The 15,558-nt window shown below is 39.4% G+C and overlaps 1 protein-coding gene across 1 annotated transcript in view; it reads right to left on the bottom strand.

Annotated features, from left to right (window-relative positions):
• Efcab5 (EF-hand calcium binding domain 5) overlaps window positions 1–15,558 on the bottom strand; it is a 134,958-nt gene that overhangs the window by 104,095 nt on the left and 15,305 nt on the right. The window contains exon 4 of the mRNA XM_029561475.1: window positions 5,135–5,291. Coding sequence (XP_029417335.1) covers window positions 5,135–5,291 — 157 coding nt within the window. The remainder of the gene's footprint in view (window positions 1–5,134; window positions 5,292–15,558) is intronic.

Here is a 15,558-nt window from a genome sequence, read left to right as displayed (position 1 = left end):
ACCTGTAGAAGAATGAAACTAAACCCCTATCTTTCACCTTGCACAAAAGTCAATTCCAAATGGATCAAAGACCTCAATGTGAAGCATGAAACTTTGAAACTGTCAGAAGAAAACATTGGGAAAAACCTATAAGATATAGGTATAAGAAAGGATTTTCTAAACCAGACATCAATTGCTCAGGAAACAAGGACAAGAATTAACAAATGGGACCTCATTAAACTAAAAAGCTTCTGTACATCAAAGGAGGCAACCAGGGAAGCGAACAGAAAACCCACAGAATGGGAGAAAATCTTCACCAGCAACACATCTGACAGAGGTTTAAAATCCAGAATATATAACAAACTCATAAAACAGAGAATCAAGAGAGGAAGTAACCCAATTAAAAGATGGGCTAAGGAGCTGAACAGAGAGTTCTCAAAAGAAGATGCTTAAGAAGCATCTTAAAAGATATTCAATATATCTTCAATATATAGTAATTGGGGAATTGCTAATTAAAACCACTTTAAGATTTCATCTTACCCCAGTCAGACTGGCTAAGTTCAAGAGAACAAATAATACCAAATGTTGGAGAGGATGTGGGGAAAGAGTAACATTCATGCACTGCTGGTGGGGCTGCAAACTTGTTCAACCCCTATGGAAAACAATGTGGAGAACTCTTAAAAGACTACAAAAGAACCTACCATTTGACCCAGTTATAGCACTCCTTGGTATATACCCAAAGAGCTCATTCTAGTGCAGAGACACGTGTACAGTAACCCATGTTGCTGTGGGTTTCACAATAGCTAAGAGATGGAAGCAACCTAAGTGTCCCTCAACTGATGAGTGGATAATGAAAATGTGGTTCATTTATATGATGGAATTTTACTCAGCAGTAAAGAAAGATGAAATCATGAAATTTGCAGGTAAATGGATGGAACTAAAAACTGTTATACTAAGTGAAGTAACACAGACTCAGAAAAAAATCGATGTATGTTCTCCCTCATATGTGGATCCTAGAATCAAATCCTGATAAGCGAGTATGTATCCAGACATAACTAGAGGAACCAGGATAATGAAAAGGAAACAGGGAGGTAAAGGAAAAGAAAGAACCTGAAAGAGAAGAACAGGAGGAAACAGGCCTTAATAAGGGAGATATAGATAAAAATTGAGTTAGGTTAAGGGAGGGCAACGGGAAGGGTATATAAGGAACCTTGGGGATAAAGGGAAAGAAGGAGCTCAAGAGAGGTAGGATCATAGAGGAAGGGTATTATTAAGGGAGAAAGGGGGGAAAATGGGGGCACCTTAATTGGGAAAACCATGATGGAGGGGTTAGACAATGTGAGAGATATATAATGCCTGGCTAGTTTTAAAAACCAGAGGAAACCGTATTACTCCAACAATCTACTGACAAATTATACATACCAGATCAAGAAATATATGTCTAGGCAAGGTTTATCTGAGAAAAATTGGTCTTTGCCCAAGATTTATCTACATGACACACAGTAATTAAAAGTACCAGACTGGTGGAACTAATCTTCTTGGATGTTAACAGACGTACTTTGAGGCCTACACTAATTTGGTCAGAGGGACATATAGGACAGTTTTTACTCCTTGCCCTCCTAGGTCAACTAGTTCCAGGGGACTATGAGCATTTCTCAAAATGTCCGGTAATCATGGTGGGTCACCTGTCCTCTTGATTAAGGAGGCTGAGGAGACCCCACCAGATGGACTTGAACCAGTGCCCAGTCTACAAAGAGGAGGGTCAACACAGAGGAATCGTTTCCTCTATGCTTCCAAGCGAAGCCAGCCATGGTTGAGTAGGACCTTTGACTTATCTTCACATAGGCGGAACTGGTAAAAGAAAGGAGCCAGGGGCTCCTCCCAAGCCCCTGTGTCCCCTGAGGAACAGATCCTCAAAGGGCCTTAAGAGTACAAATAAATTGGTTGAACTGGGCCAACTGTATGGCCTTAAACACCCAAAAGGAAAGTATAACCAAAGATTAAAGGAGCCAATATAATTTTTTAAGATTCCCTATGTATAGCTCAAGGCTACATAACAAGCAACAATGCCAGATAGGAGAAACCTTCTTTTGAGTTGTTGGCCAGGGTAGCCCAAGGGATTCCCAGATAGTAACCCAGCATAGAACTGGGAAAATGAACCACACACCCCAATCTTATCTAAAGTAATATTGACAACTGATTGCTGCTAGATGAGGAACAGCTGACCTTCCTAAAAGAACGAGCTCTAGATAGGCTGACTAGATGCACCAGATGGACAAGTAATGGGGAACGGCTTGGGGTGCCTACAACACAGTGGACAGTAGCAGGGATAACAGAGTATAAGTGCTCTAGTGGGGGGAGGGAGGCTATGGGAGGGTGCCATCTGGGAAGTAGGTGTATAGTTGAATAAGATGGTTTGGGATGTTCTGTGTTATACATACACACACACAAGAAATCAACAAATTTAAAAAAATGAATTCTATTTGAGGAGGAAGCATTAAAAATTTATGTCATGTTAATTAGTAGAAGTGATAAACATTACCATTGAAATCTACCCGATGACTTTATAGACATACACAGGTGCCAAGTATCCGAGTGCAACCGGTTATGACTAGTAATAATCAGATACATATAAATGAGAGATGCATAGGCCTCGAAATCACAGAGATCTGCCTGCTTTTGCCTCCCGAGTGCCGGGATTAAAGATGTGTGCCACCACACCCGGCTAGAGATCTTTTTTAAAGGTTAAAACTTCAATTTTATGTCTTATGTGGTTAATACTGAATTCAATATTGTATACCTGTATTAATTCAACAGTGAACCTAAAAATTTTATAGCCACTTTTGAAAGAGATGTATCTTTGCTCTGGAAACTGTTATTGAGTATGTTAAAGCTATAATGAAATGCTCCTTCCAAAAAAATATTTTTAATAAATTAAAGAAAAGAAAGATGATAAAATGAAAATTGCAGCTAAATGGATGGATCTAGAAACTTACACTAAATGAAGTAACACAGACTCAGAAAAACAAATGATGTATGTTCTCCCTCATTTGTGGATCCTAGCACCAAATCCTTATAAGTGAGTACATATCCTGATATAACTGTAGGAACCAGGAAAATGGAAGGGAACCAGAGAGGTAAAGGAAAGAAGGAACCTGAGAGAGAAGAATAATAGGAGACAGGTGTTAGTAAGGGAGAAATATGTAAAAAGGGGGTAAAGGGGAGAGGGAGAAGGAGGGCTCTTCAAGGAACTATGGGAATAAAGGGGAAGAAGGAGCTCAAGAGAGGTGGGACCATAGCATATAGAAACTATCAAAGGAGAAATGGGGAAAATGGGAACACTTTAAATGGGGAGGGCAAGGAGGGAAGATAAGACAGGGAGAGAAAAAGGAGAGATAGTGACTAACTAGCATAAAGAACCAGAGGGAATTGTATTAGTCCAAAAACCTACTGAAAAATTACACATACACTATCCCTACATGAGTCCATGAGCATAGCTGAAGACTACATAACAAGAAACAGTGCCAGATAAGAGAAACTTTCTTTGAGTAGTTGGCCAGGATAGCACAAGAGACTCCAAAAATTGCACAAGCTATTGTCACAGTCCTTGATTGCCTGCCAGAACTTGAAGATAAGGCCCTATTGCTGAAAACAGGACATATTTTGGACACGGGATTTGGAGCAATGAGCCACCTCCCCTGAAGGCTGGCTCTCATAGCTTTGGAGAGCACTTCACAAGCTCCTAAGGGAGAACATCAATTGATGGTCCAACGCCAGCTTCAAGACCTAAAAACCACATCAATGACCAGTAAAGCAGATGACATTGGTGCAATAGTGGCACTTTTATCATGGGGTTAAACAACAGCTACCTAACTGTACTTAAAGCCCACTCAATGGGAGGAGACTCATATGTGGTACTGTTAACCTAGCCAAATACACATAGCTAGAGAGGTAATAGATCTTAGAGAAAACGCCAAGGCTGTCACATCTCTAGATAAATGTAATTTCTTACTATGTGCAAAATATAGATCCTTAAATTTATAGACAAGTATCCCAGTTACCACCCATCAAAGAAACTTCTTTTTCAAGAGAAAGAGATAATTACAGCGTTTCACAACTGATCACACATAGAAATTGTGAACTGCCCAAGTCTAAGTGGCACATCTAGGATGCAACCTCTACACATAAGACCCATGGAACATAGAACAAGGGATGAAGAGAACACTAATGCACCCCTTAGTACTCATCAATGAAACTCCCTCATGCAACAAAGGGCCAAGAATGCAAAAGGTCATAAATGTCCAAAATGAGGAGAATAAAGAGTCTGCAGAGTGTGGGTCCTTGGATAGGTCTCCTACATTAAAATCCACCCACCCAGGGCTCAGGGGTCATTGTGGTAGAGGGGTGGAAAGATTGTAAGAGCCAGTGAGGAGGTACAAGACCGTATGGAAACAGTCCCACAGGCTCCTGGGACCCTTCTCATACAAACATGCAGCAATGTTGTCAGCATGCACAAGACCCATGCAAACTTAAGCATACAAAAACCCAGCACAGAACTGTGGTAATGAACAGCAGGTCCCAATCTTAGTTGAAGAAGTATTGGCAGCTGATTACTGCTGGGTGAGGAAGAGCTGATCTTCTTAAAGGGAAGGACTCTAGACAGGATGACTAAATCCCCATGGATGAACTTGTACTAAGGGACATCTGGGGACACTTAATTTACATGATAGACCTTAACACAAATGACAGAAGGTATGAACTCCAGTGGGGGTGCTATGGGAGGGTACCAAAGGGGAAGTTAAGTATAAAGATGATTTTATGTATGAAATATACAAAAATCCAATAAAAAATTTTTTAAATTAGTCACACACACACACACACTCACACACACACGAAATCTGTCTCTGTTTTAATGATTAGTTTGGAAACCCTTGTGAGAATTAAGATTTTAGAAATCTTACTAGATTTGTATTTTTTTTATATCCAGGAGAAAATTGAAGAAATCAATAGACTCATGTGCCAGGCAGGTCAGGAATTAACTTAGGTCAGTTGTACTGGGAATGTCAAGAGAAGCTTCTGCCATTCTACTTAGTATGCTAGCAATTTCTCTCTTATCTCCCACCCCACTACCCTTCACATATAGTCTTCCTCTTACCACAACCATAGGAATCATCCCTTTGGCATCCAGGACCCATTCACTGAACTGTTCCTCCAAAGCCTGTCTCCTCATGCTGGCCACCTTGCCTTTGACTCTGCTTATGTACTCTCTCTGTTGTCTTTTCTGTTTAATATTCTCCTTCATCTTGGACACTCTGAAACACGTAGAGATAAAATACATATTCAGACTCTTGGATTTTGTTCAGATAGTTTAAAAGGCAGAATATAAGAGTTCAGAGCTTCACTTTCCACTCAGTCTTTCTTGAAGCAAATCTATGGAGCCTTTCCTCCACTAGCACATACTGAAGTCAGCATTCATCTTTGACTTTTTATAGAGGTGGGCCTTATTTTACCTAACTAAATATCAATTTAAGAAGTATTAGTGGGAATGTAAACAACACAATAATTATGGAAAACTGTATGAAGACATCTGAAAAACTTAAAAATATAATTACCGCCGGGTATGATGGCGCACGCCTTTAATCCCAGCACTCTGGAGGCAGAGGCAGGTAAATCTCTGTGAGTTCAAGGCCAGCCTGGTCTACATAGTGAGTTTCAGGACAGCTGGAGCTACAGGGAGACCCTGTCTCAAAAAGACCAAATAAATAAATAAATAAAAAAGATACAGCAATTTCACTTCTGGGTATTTATCCAAAAGACTTGAAACCAATTTGAAAAAAAAGAAAAAGTCCTGCATTTGTGTATTAATTGCCCATATAGTTCACAATAACAAAATATAGAATCAGTTTTGAATGGACTGAAAAACCTGGGACAGCTGGGCATGATGGAGCATGCCTTTAGTCCCTACATTGAGGCCAGCCTAGTCTACATAGCATGTTCCAGGTCAGCCAGGGCTACACAGTGAAACACTGTCTCAAAAGACCAAATAATAAAAATAAAAAGAAGAATTAAAAAAAGATAATTGCAAACAATGTAGTCAATAATGTCACAGTAGCAAACAACAAAAAAATACTTAAAAATAGTCAAAAGTATAAGATCCTCTGGCCTAGATGAAGACCCAACTTTCCAGTTTTTTCAGATCACTTGGTCACAGGACCAACCCTAGGAAGGGGGGCTTACCTTAAGTCATTCTAAAGAGCGGTTACCTTTTCCTGCATACCCACCCCCCACTCCCCCACTTACTGCAGTTCCTGTGGCTCAAGTTGCAGGCAGACATGTGGCTCTAAAGCATAACCTCTCCTAGTCTTCTTTTTTTTTTTTTTTTTTTTTAAGTAGTTTTGAGACAGGGTTTCCCTGCAGCCTCAGCTGTCCTAGAACTCACTATATAGAGCAGGCTGGCCTAGAACTCACAGAGATCCGCCTGCCTCTGCCTCCCCAGTGCTGGGACTAAAGGTGTGTGCCACCATGCCCGGCTCCTTTTCCTTTTTATGCCTCTTTTTTGGCCAGGCTTTCCTTAACATTTTGGGCTGCTCCACCAGTTTGGGTTTCTTTATTCTTTTCTCTACAACTCCCTTCCCCCAACCCCTTTGTGGCTGCTAATCTGCCACATGGTATCTATTTGACCAGCACAGCTTTACATCTTTTTTTTTCCCTTCTCCTCTCCGTTCCCCCCTCAAGGCAGCTACTGAGATCTGTGGCTTGCTTGCCCTGAGATTTTTTCCTTAAATTCAAATAAAACTGCCCTAAAGTTTCCATTTGAGTCCAGTCTTAAATTCTTTTATGAATAAAACTAAGGACCCTAGAAGGGGGCCCTGTTTCTCCCCTGTATCAATAATAGTGTATTGTACATTTACAGGTTGCTAAGACTATAACTCAAATGTTCTCTTCATAAAAATGATAAATATTTGAGGTGATAGATAATGCTAATTAGCTTGATCAATTATCCAACGTATTTTTAAATAATATTACATTGTACCCCATAAGTATATACAATTATAAATAGTCAATTTGCCATTTAAAAAAAGAAATACGGGGCTGGAGAAATGGCTCAGCGGTTAAGAGCACTGACTGCTCTTGCAGAGGACCCAGGTTCGATTCCCAGAACCCACATGGCGGTTACAAACCGTCCTTAACTCCAGTTCCAGGGGAATCCGACGCCCTCTTCTGACCTCCACGGCATTGCACCTGAGACGGGTGCACTCACATACATGCAGGCAATACACTCATACATATAAAATAAAAATAATAAAATATTTAAAGAAAGAAAGAGAGAGATGAAAGAAAGAAGGAAGGAAGGAAGGAAGGAAGGAAGGAAGGAAAGAAGGAAAGAAGGAAAGAAGGAAAGAAGGAAAGAAGGAAAGAAAGAGTAAGAATACCCTGGTAAGCTACCTTGCATACTCTAAAGAGAGAGCTGGGCTGGATGTATTCAGGCCTAAAGATCATCAGCCTTTTTCTTCCCTGGGCATAAAAGTCACCTAGAGGAGCCGATGAGGAAGTGTACACCCTTAGTCCCAGGCAGAGGCAGGCAGATCACTGAGTTTGAGTCCACTCTGGTCTACATAGTGAGTTCCAGGTCAGCTGGGGCTACACAGTGACCCTGTCTCAAAAAATTAAAAAAATCTCCTGGAGAGACTGTGGTCCCAGGACTAGGAAAGAAGCCTGGAAGATGCATTTTATAGCAAGCATCCCAGGTCATTCTGATGCTCTGGATCAAACTTAAGCTGAGAATGGACAAAGAATGGGGAGTTCAGTGTTCCTATGTAACCATTCTTATTAGAAATTTTTTAAAAAACCCAAAAAAGCTGTTTTGATTGAAATCAAACAGGCTCAGAACAATAAAAATAGCTGCTAGTTTTAAGTGCATTTTTTTTTTTTTTTTTGGTCCAACAACATTTGTAACAGGTTTTCATCCTTCAAAGAAAGACTAAGGCAATCTGACAGATTTTGAAATGCAAAAGGATTTTTACTGAGAATTAGGAAACTGTATACCTCAAATAGTCCAAAAACAAAACAAAACAAAAGGTACTAAATCAAACTCATTAGTTTATGCCCATATAGAACCTTTGTAATTCTCTAGGAAGGTAAGCCTTCAAAAATAAACTTTAACTTTAAAGTTTAAAACTGAAAGCAGGCAAGCAGTTTAGCAGTGCAGAAGAGCCTCAGATGAACTTCTGAGGGATTAATTAGTGTTTTAAAGGAAGTGCTAAGCTCCTCTGATGCACCTGCTGTGGCCAAACCTCCCAATCCCTTCTGCTGTGTCTCATCCTCCTCTTCCCATACTGCTTCTCCCTCTGCTCTCTGTCTCTTCCTCTCTCAATGCAGCATGCCCTCAATTTCCATCTTCATTCCTACATGACTGTCCATTGTGTCTCATACCTAGCATTTACTCATTACACATTCACTCACTCACTAAGCCACTCACTTATTAAACAAGCATTTATTGGGCATTTACTATGCATTCTGCCATTATAAAGCTCAAGGTCTAATGGCAGAAGAGACAAGCAAATGGGATAGTGTAATAAGTACCGAGTGTCTCCAGATTGCATGATGCAAAAATAGATTCACAAAATTATTTTCTATTACATTTTCATCTGTTCAAAATGTTTTCTCCCTCTTTGCCTGACTAGATCTTCCACGTACTTTAGATCTTAGCTCAGACACCATTTCCTCCCACTTACTGATGTCCATATTTAGAAAGAAAATCTAGTTTTGTGCTTTAGAGACATTGTAAATGAGCTTCCAAATATAATCCAAATGGATGTTTAATTGATTATGTCATTCTTTCAGGGAATGGATAACATTTCTGTTGCCTGAATTATTTCATGAGAATGTTTACACAAACCAACAGAATTCTATAGCATTACAACACTTTTTAAAAAATATTTTATTTATTATTTTTATTTTATGTGAATGCATGTATTGCCTGAATGTAGGTAAATCCACCTGTGTCATGCATTGCCCTCGGAAGACAGAAGGGGCTGTCAGATCCCCTAGAACTGGAGTTACAGACAGTTGTTAGCTGCCATGTGGGTGCTGGGATTTGAACCTGGGTCTTCTGCAAGAACAACCAGTGTTCTTAACCACTGAGCCATCTCTCCAGCCCTGACAGTTTTCAGTTCTTAACCATCAGGATGAAGGTAAGTTTTCACTTTCCTAGCAATTAATAAGCCCTGAAGCTCCCCCTCCACAAGCCTTTCAGTGAACACTTCCCAGCATGTATTGCCTGCCTGCCACATTAATAGCTCAGTGTATGCTTGTTTTTAAGCTCTGGTGGTCTTAGTTTCACAAAGCTACACTAGACTTCTTGCCATTCCTGTAGCATGCTTCTATGATTCCTGGAATGGGTATTCCCCCCAAACTCATATGTGACATATGTCTAAATTGTTATATTTATTTAATTCTCACTTTCTCTTGTTTATTCAACACTTATCTAACTATAAAAATTAGGCTTCTAACATAGCATATAATGACTCATTAAATATGAATAATTAATTCTAGGGATTTCAAAATTAGACATTCATTTACTCCAAATTAAGGATAAGTATACAAGTGAGGTGATCCTCTTACAGTTACTAGAAATTAAGACATTTCATAATAATCTTATGCATCTAAGAAAACTCTATAAACCCAAATTCATGGTAATTCTCCCACCTCAGTCTCCCCAGTTGCTGGGATTATAGTTGCAAACCACCATGCATAGCTCCAAAAGTTACTTTTACAAAGAAAATTTGCATCACAAAAGTAGAAACTAGGATGGAATAGGTTGACCTATTTAATATATATTTATTGATCATCACTCACAAGTCACAGTGTTAATGTTAGGGGCTCAGTGGTGAACATGACAGACATTGTTCCTGTTTATAGTACAGCAGGGGAACAGCCATTACAATTGTGATTAGTGCAATGAAGGAGGAAGACAAGATGCTATGGGAGCACATGAGGGAAAGTGCTAATCCTGCTTCACAATGAAGTGACACTTGAGCTGAACTCTAAAGAACTGGTAGGATGAGTGATACAGGTAGAGGAGGGAAAGATGCCCAGTTGAGAAAAAGCAAAGAATGTTTAGAGAACACAGCAGAGCATGTGAGGAGACAGGCAAGGGCCAGGTCAGACAAGGTCTTATAGGCCTAGGCAAGGACTTTGATCTTAATCCTAAGAGTAAAAGGATACCAACTGAAAGGTTGCACATTGAGGAACAACATAATAAGGGACTTTTTTGATAGACCACTGTAGTTACAGATAAAGAATGGACTGGAAGAGGACAGGGATGGATATAAACATACCAATTACAATGCAGGTGCATGGGTACAGCTCAGAAGGTAGCTTAGGCTAGGATGAAAGAAGTGGGGGAAGACTGGAAATGAAAACATTTGAGACAGGAGGTAAGTCACCAAGACCTAATAATTGCCTTGAAATAAGCAGCAAGAAATAGAAAGTGTCAAGGATGATTGAGGTGTGTGTGTGTGTTCATGTACATGTGTGTACACACATGTGGAAGACAGAAGTTGATATTAGATGTTTTCAATTGTTTTTCCTTTTAACTTTAAAAAAATTATCTGGGACTGGCTGGAAAGATGGCTTAGGTTAAGAACACTGGCTGCTCTTGCAGAGGACTAGGGTTCAGTTCCCAGCACCCACATTGTAGCTAACAATCATCTATAACTCCAGTTCCAGGAGATCTGACACCTTCTTCTGGCTTCTGTGGGCATTGCACTATACAGGGGCACTTACAAAAATGCAGGCAAAACACTTATACACATAAAATAAAAATAATAAATAAAATATTTTAAAAATTTATCTGTGTGTGCATGTATGTGTATGTGTGAATGCAGGCACATAAGTACCATCATGAACATGTGAAGATCAGAGTACAGCCTTAGGTGTCAGTTTTGCTTTCTACCAGGTTGAGATAGGGTCACTTATTCACTGCTGTGTACTTCAGGCTAGTCAGCCTGTGAGCTTCTGGGTATTTTCTTGTCTCTGCCTTCCTTCTTGTAGTAGGAATGCTAGGATTACAGGTGTGCTCTACTGTATCCAGTTGGTTTTTTTTTGTTGTTGTTGTGTGTGTGTGTGTGGTTTTTTTTTTTTCCTGAGACAGGGTCTCACTATATAGCCCCAGCAGGCCTAAAGCTCACTATGTAGTCAGGTTAGTCTTGAACTCACAGAGATTTACCTACCTCTGCCTGCTGAGTGCTGATATTAAAGGCATGCACCAACAAGCTTAGCTATGTCCTGCCTTTATGTGGGTTCTAGGGATCCAAACTTAGGTCCTCATATTTGCACAGCCATCTCCCCCATTCCTACCTTATTTTTCAAGACAGAGTCTCTTACTGAACCTGGAGCTCACTGATTGACTAGACTGGTTGGTCAGCAACCCCCAGGGGTTCTCCTGTCTCCACTTTCCCATTCTCTGAATTACAAGCATGTGCCACTCTGCTCAGCTGTTTAAAACACGTGTGCTAGAAACTCAAACTCAGAATCCTCACTTGCACAGCAAACACTTTACCAACTGAGCCATCTCCCCAGCCCAGTTCTTTGAATTTTTTTATTAAGGTTCTGAACGGATAATGCAAAGATAATGACTTGTTAAAATTAAGATGCTTACAAAACAAGTGTAGCTTTTGAAGAGATAGTTGGATCTACTGACATAAAGCTCAAAGAAGATGTTTGGGTGACAGAAACAGAAGTTCAGTGTTAGAATGAGAACACAGGGATGGATTACAAAATGACAGGAGCATGAAGCCTCACATCATGTCTTAAGGAATCTTTTTAAAAATGTGTGTGTGCAAGTGGAATCTTAATGTTTGAAAATCAGATAGTACAAAATGAGCTAGCAAGGGACACTTGGAAGGACTAAATGGTGAAACAGAGAAACTATTATAGTATCAGAAGAAAACAGAAAAGGTATTTCAAGAAGGAAATGGCTGTCACCATTGAATATTGCTGGAAGATCATATAAGGATTGTGATCTTCTTTTGGGGATGCTTTTTGAGACAGGGTCTCCCTGTAGCCCCAGCTGTCCTGGAACTCACTATGTAGACCAAGCTGGCCTTGAACTCAACAGAGATCCGCCTGCCTCTACCTCCCGAGTGCTGGAATTAAAGGCGTGCGCCACCACCCCCAGCAGGATTGTGATCTTCTTAGTGGGCCAAGAAATATGAACTCTGGGATCTTGGTAAGTACCATTTATTGGAGATAGGTAAGTACAAAAGCCAAATATAAGGGATTGACAAATGCATGGGAAGTAAGGAGAGTACATAGGGACAAATGTTCCTAATACCTTTAGTTGGTTTAGTTATATAAAATATGTAAGCTCTTTATGATAACCATATTTTGTATTTTTTCTATAAGGTATGACTCAACATTGAGTGGTCAACAGTGATGCAGTAAAGGCCCATTAATAAGATCAAGTTATTAATTAACACATCTAAAAACATTTACTGAGTCCCAATTCACCAGGCATATGCCTAATTTCAAATAATGTTATGACAGAAAATTGTCCTGTCTTCAAAGAGGTAATAAGGAGATAAATAACAAGTATACTCAAAGTAATAGGGATGAGTCAACAGGTCTTCTTCCTCCTCTTCCTTTTCTTTCTTTCTTTCTTTCTTTTTTTTTTTTTTTTTTTTTTGAGACAGGGTCTCCTTGTAGTCCCAGCTGCTCTGGAACTCTTTAAGTAGACCAGGCTAGCCTCAAACTCACAGAGATCTGCCTGCCTCTGCCTCCCGAATGCTAGGATTAAAAGTGTGCACTATCACACCCAGCCCAATAATTTTCTATTTCATTATTTGAAATTCTTTATTTAAAAAATGTCATACATAGGACTGGAGAGATGGCTCAGCACTTAAGAACGCTAGCTGCTCTTACAGAGGACTAAGTTCAATTCTGAGCACCCAGAAGACAGCTAATAATCTTCTATAGCTCCAATTCCAGGTGATCTGATGCCCTATTCTGGCCTTCCTGGACATTGCACACATGGGTACACTTAAATATATGCAGGAAAAACACTCATACATATAAAAATAAATAAATAGCTGGGCATAGTGGCACATACCTTTAATCCTAGCACTCAGGAGGTAGAGGTAGGCAGATCTCTGAGATTGAGGCCAGTCTAGTCTACAAAGTGAGTTCTAGACTAGTTGGGGTTACAGGGAGACCCTGTCTCAAAACAATAACAACAACAACAACAACAAAATAAATTAAAATTTAAAAATCACAAAGCAAGTAAAAATTTTAAAAAATATTTTATTATTTTTATTTAATGTGTATGAGTGCATTGCTTGCACGTAGGTAGGTACATCCGGGTCAAAACAGGGAGACTCTGTCTCAAAACAAACAAAAAATCCAAATAAATAAAAATTTTAAAAGTCATACAGTATAATTTACTCTTTTGGTACCTAGTTTTACAAATTATAACACATTTATGAGTATGTGTAACTTCCAGGCTACTAAAATTTTGTAATCTTATTTTAAGGGTAAATATTTTTCAGTGTCAATTCATAATAAGGTGATAAGAACCTTTCATGCTTTCATTTCCAAGAAATGATTCCTCTAGTTCTTGGGAACTAGAATCAGAAGGAAACAATACAAGAAAAATAAAGCTACTAAGAAGGAAGAAAATATAAGAGCAGGTGATAGGAACATAACCTACTTCACAGTTTTTCAAATTTGCATGCAAGGATTAAAGGCTAAAGTTTACTTTGCTTCTATACCTGTCCTTCAGGAAACTTGATAAAAAGCAGTAAATTATATTGCATATGTAAAACCTACAGACAGCAAAAAATATTGTGTTTCAAGTAAAGGGCTACAACTATAAAAAATATTCTAAATAAATAATGTCTTCTCTGTCTACTGTTGTAAGACGCCAACCAGAGATGAACAATTCCCCTTTTCTCCTGGGAAGTAGACAGATGAGGATTTTAAGTCAAAGATACTTTAACATTGTCACTTGAAGTTAAAGTCTTGAAAAAGCAACAAGTATCTTTTGTTGAATAGAAATAAGGAAAATGTTCATTCTAAAATGAATGGACCTTGCCAAAGCTCTGTAATAGATTGAGGAAAACACAATGAAATAAACTAAAGAATTTTAAAGCAGGGCTAATTTTACTGAGAATGCTGAGTTTTCAAGCTTTAAGACAGCAGACATTGGGAGTCATGCTATGCTCTTGAAAAGCATTCTTAGGATGTTTAAATATTCTACAAATGCATGACACTGTCTTTGTTGGCATACAGACTTGTCGGAGAGAGCTGAAGCTATACTATTAACAGTCCAGACAAAGCCTTTGATTAGTTTCATGGAGTTCCTACATAGCATTGATCCAGTAGAAACTAAGGCTTTAGAAATATCAATGAAACAACCTTGTCCTTGTGTGTCAGGTCACTGACTCACAATACAACCTAGACCAGAGTCTTGGTGTGCCCATTTGTCATCTTATAGACCCTGCTAAATGACAAATGCCTGGAGTTTCGGGTAATGCTTGATATTTACTTATCTCTCTGACAGGAAGAAGGATGACAGGAGGACAGGTTTGTCAAGATATTATTCTAAACATTGACGTCAAACGGTACTAGGTCTGGATGTAACGTAATACACTGTCCAGTGAGAACAGATGGTAAAGCTGGGCGTGGTGGCACATGGCTTTAATCCCAGCACTCAAGAGACAGAGGCAGGAGATCTCTGTGAGTTCAAGGCAAACCTGGTCTACATAGTGAGTTCCAGGACAGCTGGGGCTACAGAGAGACTCTGTCTCAAAAAGACCGGAAAAAAAAAAAAAAAAAAAAAAAAAAGCTGGCACTGTGGTTTATGCCTGTAATCCTAGTATTCAGGAGGTTGGGGTAGGAGGATTGTCATGAATGTGAGGACAGTCTGGGCTACACAGTGAGACTATGCTTCAGAAGAACCAAAACAAAAGCAGCAATAAAATTAGATAAGAGCTCTGAAACATTGTATTTGATAAGAGATTATAAACATGAACTTATTATTTAAAAATATACTTTGGGAGTTGGGGATTTAGCTCAGTGGTAGCAAGCACTCCGGGGGGGGGGAATATATATATATATATATATATTATATATATATATATACTTCTTGTGCCATTTAATAGTCAATGAAGGAGATAGACATTTTTCACTGACTCTCTCTGGGGTCAGTATAGCAATATTTAGTTACAGCTCCACTTGGACATGACTGTGAAAATTAAATTACTGTGGCCCATTACTACACTGAAACAGACCATTTTTATTCTTAAATTATCCAGTCTACATCTGTCATGCTACCTATGCTCAAATTAGCTGTGAGGGCTGGGGCTGGGGCTCAGTGGCCAAGCACTCACCCAGCACGGTAGATATCCTGGATTTGATCCCTAACACAGTGGAAAATAAGTGAGCAACAGTCAAGAGGCAGAGGCAGAAGCAGATGGATCTCTATGAATTCAAGGCCAGCCTGGTCTACATAGTGAATTCCAGGCCAGCTGAGGCTACAGGGAGACCCTGTCTCAAAAACTACGTGTATATGCCATTTCC

Source organism: Nannospalax galili, unplaced genomic scaffold (genome assembly GCF_000622305.1).
Source record: "Nannospalax galili isolate Female #2095 unplaced genomic scaffold, S.galili_v1.0 scaffold212, whole genome shotgun sequence".
Classification (NCBI taxonomy): Eukaryota; Metazoa; Chordata; class Mammalia; order Rodentia; family Spalacidae; genus Nannospalax; species Nannospalax galili.
The sequence above is the reverse complement of the archived record's forward strand: the minus strand, read 5'-3'. Positions and strand labels throughout refer to the sequence as shown.